At 52.4% G+C, this 6,000-nt stretch overlaps 1 protein-coding gene across 1 annotated transcript; it reads right to left on the bottom strand.

Moving 5' to 3' along the window:
• Nucleotides 1-1,734: 1,734 nt before the first annotated feature.
• LOC127012873 (late histone H2B.L4) lies at nucleotides 1,735-2,844 on the bottom strand. The gene is made up of 2 exons (XM_050891290.1): nucleotides 2,725-2,844; nucleotides 1,735-2,001 (listed from the first exon to the last, which is right to left on the bottom strand). Exons 1-2 carry the CDS (start codon nucleotides 2,842-2,844, stop codon nucleotides 1,765-1,767), a joined length of 357 nt encoding a protein of 118 aa, XP_050747247.1. The 3' UTR covers nucleotides 1,735-1,764.
• Between the last annotated feature and the right edge of the window lie 3,156 nt (nucleotides 2,845-6,000).

A 6,000-nucleotide genomic window follows, 5' to 3' on the forward strand; every position in this document is an offset into this window, starting at 1 on the left:
GAAACAGATGGTATTTCTGTACTTACTGCGTACTTTGTCATTCCAAGATTTTTTGCTGTTGTTCTTTGTATGTAGAATCTTGCATTCACTTCTCTACTACCTACAGATGCTTTTTACCTCCTTTATGCCTACAGTCAGCAAGTATTTTCCACTCACCACCTATGCTACACTTTTGTTACATCACCCTCCAACACCCCAGGTGCAGCTTTCTCTGAACCAGGTTTGATTTTCAGTTCCATGTTGAGCTCCCTTCATCAACAGGTCCCAATTCTATAAATATATGAAAAGGCTTTAGAAAACTTAACATGTTATCTTGCCCCCTGCCTTCTTGAAACTAATTTGACAGAATGCTTTACTTACAGTTTTCCTCCTTTGAAGTGTGACATCATTAACACAAAAGTTTTCCATCTGTTCATCATGCTTATGCTGAGGACAAGACCTTAATAGCAACCAACTTCAAAGTCCAGGGGCTAGTTCATCTTTACTCATTGTAAAGGGGCAAGACTACAGGTGACTCATTTGAGCTGCAAAAGGTTGTACAGGAAAACTGCAGAATATTGAGGTGCCACAGCAACTTCACCAGTTTCTATCAACCTTCCAACCTGCACTCCCCACACTGAGGTTCCCCTTAACTTGCTTAAAGAGGAGCATGTGAAAGGTAATTCAACCAGTACTCTGTGATGAACTGTGACAGATTGGTGCTCAATCCTCTTCCTGGATCGCTAGTGAAAACCGATCCAACGCACCCTTCGGTGGGCTAGGTCCCAGGCTGTAAGTTCTCGACGTGGCCGGCAGCACGCCAAGAGCACGCTTCCCCTTTCTAACACTTGCATCCTTCCTGCTCAAGTTCGGCCTAGCAATCTGCACGCTTCCCCCTTCCAGCCGGTTCCTGAAGAACTCGCACGCTAAGCTCCCTCTCACCGATGAGAGCTCCCACCTCCTCCCGCTCCTTACCCAGGCTGGACCACCGGAGGCACCACCCGCGAGGACCGCCGTCCTTCCCGTCCTTCTCCCCGCGCCCGCAGCAGCCGCTGCAGCCAGGACACCCCCTCCGACCGCAGCCACGCCGGCGACGGCGGCAGCCGCTCCGCACCGAGTCAGCGGCGGGAGAGGGCGACGGGCAGGATCGGAGCGAAAGCCTCTCCGCACCTCCCGCCCCGGCTGAAAGCTCCGGCCCAGCTCCGCGGGCCCCACCAGCCCCCGCTCCCCGCGGGGCCCCGCTCGCCGCGGAGGCCGGCCAGCCCCCCCCGCCCCGCCGCCGAGGGACAGCGCGGGGAGCGGCCCTCGCTCCCGCGGAGCCCGGGCACCACGTCGCCCCAGCAGCCGAGCCGACCCGTCCCCGTCCGTCACCTCGCCCAAGGTCCCGGGCCGCGCTGGAGGCGGCCGTCCCGGGCGGCGAGGTCCCGGCGCGCCGGAGCGGGGCTGGCGGCAGTCCGCGCCGACAGGCCGGCCCTCGCCTGAGGCGCGCTCCCCGGGACGAAGCGTAGCCTCGCAGGGCCGCCCCCGGGCTCCAGCAGCCGCAGGGCCGGCTCGGCACTCCGCGCCAGCAGCCCCGGGCCCGCCGCCAGGCACCGGCACCCCCGCCCCGCGCCGGCGAGGCCTGAGGCGCCGCCGGCTGGACGCGGCTCCCGCGCACGCCGGGGCGTGCCCGTCGCCAGGGCAACCGCGCCGTCCCCACGGCGACGGCGAAGGCCCTCCCCCCGGCGGCGCCATGACAGACCGGGCGCGGCGAGTGCAGCAGGGTTTTATTGGGGCCCGGGCCGGTCACTTGCTGCTGGTGTACTTGGTGACGGCCTTGGTGCCCTCGGAGACGGCGTGCTTGGCCAGCTCGCCGGGCAGCAGGAGCCTCACGGCCGTCTGCACCTCGCGGCTGGTGATGGTGGAGCGGTGGTTGTACTGGGCCAGGCGCGAGGCCTCCGAGGCCAGCCGCTCGAAGATATCATTGACGAAGGAGTTCATGATGCTCATGGCCTTAGAGGAGATGCCAGTGTCTGGGTGCACCTGTCAGATGGTCATCAAGCACTGTCTCACACACCCATCACCCTGGAGGGAGTGGGGGCCCCAGCACCCCCAGAAAAATGGACCCCCCCTTCCCACCCAGGCAGGGCACTCTAACCCCAGAGGGACCCACAGTTGCCACCCCGAGGGTCTTGAGCTGTGTGCCACTTGCATTAGACTGAAGAGAGGCCCCCACGATACTACAGTGGCCTTGGGTCTGCGCTGGCAGGAGCCTCTGCACAACCCCTGTGGAAAGCAAGCCTGTAAGGGCTGGAAATGCCCACGTGCTCCAACTCCTGCCTACAGGCTCGTGCAAACGACTGACACCTAGACAACTCATGGCCACCTCTCAAAATTCTTTCTCTCATCTCCCCAACAGAAATTACCAGAAAGATTTTAATACTTACTCATAGGGCCAACAGCAGCTGTTCTTGCCCTATTGACTTCTACTCAATTATTTCTTTAGGCAGAGCCATGCACTAGAGCTTATTCTCTCCAGGAAACCCTTTCTGACCTAGATCCATCTCTTGCCTTCTACCCCAAGAATACCCCCCCACACACACACTTTTGAGACTCAGCTGGGACTCTCCTGTACCCACTCACTTTTTTTTCCATCTCACTAAAAAGCAGATCTTCCTTCCTTCCTCTTTATAAGGTTAACATGCAACAAGCAGGTGTAACTTTACATTTGAAGCTGTTTCCAGCAGAAAAGAAACATTTACTCACCTGCTTCAGTACTTTGTAGATATAGACTGAATAGGTTTCCTTTCTCTTAGGCTTCCTCTTAGACTTCCTGTCCCCAGAGGCAGGAGCATGACCACGCTTCTTCCCAGCTTCTGCACTCATCTCAGCCTCCAACAGAGCGAGCTCCAACAGAGCAACCAGTAGGTGCCATGGGGCTGGTTATGTAGCAAAGGCAGCAGTACCTCACCTGCCTCAGGTGCAGCCCCCAAGTAGCAGGACGAACACACATCTGTAACTGATGATTCCACGTCGCACTAAGTGAAGGGCAGCTGGCCTGAGAGGAGCTTGGAAGTAACTGATCCAATTAAACTTTCAGACCTGAGAAAAAGTTTGAGGGTAACACGGGCAAAGAGGTGGGCAAGAGCAGTGGCGTCTCATTCACGTGGGGCAGAAGTGCCAGAGAGGAGCTATTGCCAGGTCCATCCAGGGTTTTGGTGAAAGGAGGGTTCCTGCTTTGGTGGAAGGGTGTAAATCGGAGTACTCAAGGTATTGCTTCCAGAATCAAATGGGTGGAACCACTTCTGTGCTATGAAACAGATAATGCAGTCAGTGGCGACTCAGTGAGTGGAGGGAACATTCGTCTAGTGACTGAATGATAGCATTATAAACATCCCAACAGCCAGTACTCCTCCCACTATCTCAGCTAGCCTGCTCTTGGGAGTCCTGCCTGCTACACACAACGGGGCCTCAAAGGACAGAAGGGAGGCAGTGGGAGGCGGGGGCTGACACCCTGAGTATGTATTTGATCTACCTTGGAAACCAGTGATCACACTAGTGATGGTAATTATGATGCAGGAATTAAGCTAGACCAGGAAAAAAAACGTGCAGCAACACAGTAGAGAAGTGAACAAAATAGAAAAAGTTTTCTGTCCTTTAGATAGAAAAGGAAGCCTTTCTCTCAGCAGGCACCACCACAGATATTTCATAAAAGGGTAGTACTAGTACGCACCTTTGGGGGAAGGAAGGCTGGTATCTCTGTGCTGCCATGCACCCTGTCTCCTGCTCAGGGGCACACATTATACTGGCATATCCCTGGCAAATCACACCTTCCGAGGACTGAGTTTGGGAGACCTACTCATCAGTCACTCTGCCAGTGCTTGTACAGCCAATAGTGTTTCACTGCATTTAGTTTTATTCTAGGCATGTCCTCATGGGGAGGCACCTGATCACCCACCCCTAGTGCCAACAAACATCACGGTGACAAATGGGGTCTAAGTGTCACAGAAGGGCTTCTTGCACCCAAGAACTGAAACATTAGTGATCAGGTGGGACAGGCTGGAATGGTCATGTCAGCGCATTTGTGAAGGGGAACAGGCTTGGGCATTGAAGATATGGGGTACTGGGATCCTTCTGGGAACAGGAGTGGCATATTCTGTGACATCTAACGTCAAGAGATGCCAGTGGATGACATACTGGGAGTAGAGAGCAGGCAACATCACCACTTCTGTTTTGTAAGAGGCCATGCATTGACAAGGAGCAGCACAGGGCTTCCCGCACTGATGTACATTCCACCTACTCACTGATTTACAGAGCTGTAAATAGCTGAGACCTTTGTGTTGGGGGAGACTGTTCACGGCGACTGGAACTGTTTTACCTTTCCCACCGGTCATAGCACACAAAGGCTCTCTCATGCTAAAGGAGCTGTTAGCTGTTGTATCTCTCCACAGCGGCAGCTGTGTCTGGCACCGGCAGTTATACACACACAACTTGTTTTTCTGACAAAATGTTTAGTTAGAAGGAAGCCCTTTGGTGGACGAGGAGCAGTGACTGGTCACTCAGCATTAAGCACAGGGAGCCGTTATATAGCAAGGGCGGAGGCTCATCCACTGAGCAGTATAGTCAAATTTGACCTCCCAGATTTGGGGAACTACCATCTGCTTCCCTAGATTGCATGTGCTAGAGGCTGTCCATTCTGGAAGCTGTGTGCTGGGCTTGACTCATCCTTGTGCTATTTTTGCAGTGTATGGATCAACACAAAGACAAGGCAATCCCACAACGCTGCACTCGTAGTATCTGCCACTTCTGGCTGTAGCTGTGTTAGAGCCGACCTTGCGTTTAGACTACAAGCAAGAGTAATGGTGTAGAGGCTCTAGGCCACTTCTTTCACAGAAATGACCATCCTAGCAACTAGCGAGCAATTCTCATAATTTACCTAGATATAGTTGTGGTTTTGTGCATGACCAGAAAAGCCCTAGCTGAAACAGTTCAAAATGCCACTGCCCCAGCTAGTGGCTGTGTCTCTCACAGAAATCAGTACTCCGGGACATACGCCTGCCACAGCTGCTTCCGTGCAGTCTCACAAACTGTCACCGCAGAACAGGTTTAAATCAAGGCTGAAATACCAGACTGATAAAGCCTGTATATATATTCCATTTTACAAGTCCTGGCCTACTAACTGTGACCTCCAGTGCAGTTACAGCTACTTTTGCTTTGAACATGTACCTGTGGTCCTTGTTTGCTAAATCAGAAACCTGCCTGCAACCGAGAAGTTCCCCTCATTTCGCAGCAGCAGACAGCTAACACGGCTCTCCCCGTTGCTACATCAGCTACAAGAATTCTCCAACTACTGTCCATCACGCTGGCTGTCATCCCAATGTTCCCATGCCCTTCTCAGGATTTACCATTCCCAAAGAACTCGGTGTAAGATTATATCCTGCATTTATTATGGCCGCCATGGCTCTCAACTACACAGATCTGAAACGCAGTAGTAAGAGTTGTTGCCAAATCTTTGCTAAGAATAAGGAAGAGAAGAATGAACAGCTCTAGGCTCAGGCAGGACTTCTTGACCTCACCATTCTCATAGCTACTTTGCAACCCTTTCCAACTCACCAACACCTTTTTAAAACCTAGAGAGCAGAACAAAGACATGCATTCATCTATCCTTGTTTCAACTTTTGTGACACCGATCAGCCTTTACAGTAATTACTTATCTGTGGGTTGCTTTTACTCCATCACTGTCTGTTTGTTAACTTCTGAGTACTACACTGCGAGATAGTAATTTAAGTGACTTTTCAATGCAATCTAGACTTTTCTGCAGAACTAACTTGAACAGCATTTATACTGATCTGCATTATTTTCTCAGAAAAGACTTTTTTTTTTTTCCCCTCTCAGATCATTGCTAAAAACACTGAAAAACCTGAATGTTCTGCACTATCTACTGGAAGCAGCTCCCACTGTGACATTTGTCCTATGGATGATACGCAGTGCTTCTATAGCAGCAGTCACAACTTGGATTTCCCTTTGGAAAAAAACCAAGGA

This window comes from Gymnogyps californianus, chromosome 2 (genome assembly GCF_018139145.2).
Source record: "Gymnogyps californianus isolate 813 chromosome 2, ASM1813914v2, whole genome shotgun sequence".
NCBI classification, from domain to species: domain Eukaryota; kingdom Metazoa; phylum Chordata; class Aves; order Accipitriformes; family Cathartidae; genus Gymnogyps; species Gymnogyps californianus.

Coding starts and splice junctions, on each gene's coding strand:
- LOC127012873 (XM_050891290.1), bottom strand. CDS start 2,844: ATGAGTGCAGAAGCTGGGAAGAAGCGTGGTCATGCTCCTGCCTCTGGG. Junction 2,002..2,724: donor TCTACAAAGTACTGAAGCAG/GTGAGTAAATGT, acceptor ACCATCTGACAG/GTGCACCCAGACACTGGCAT.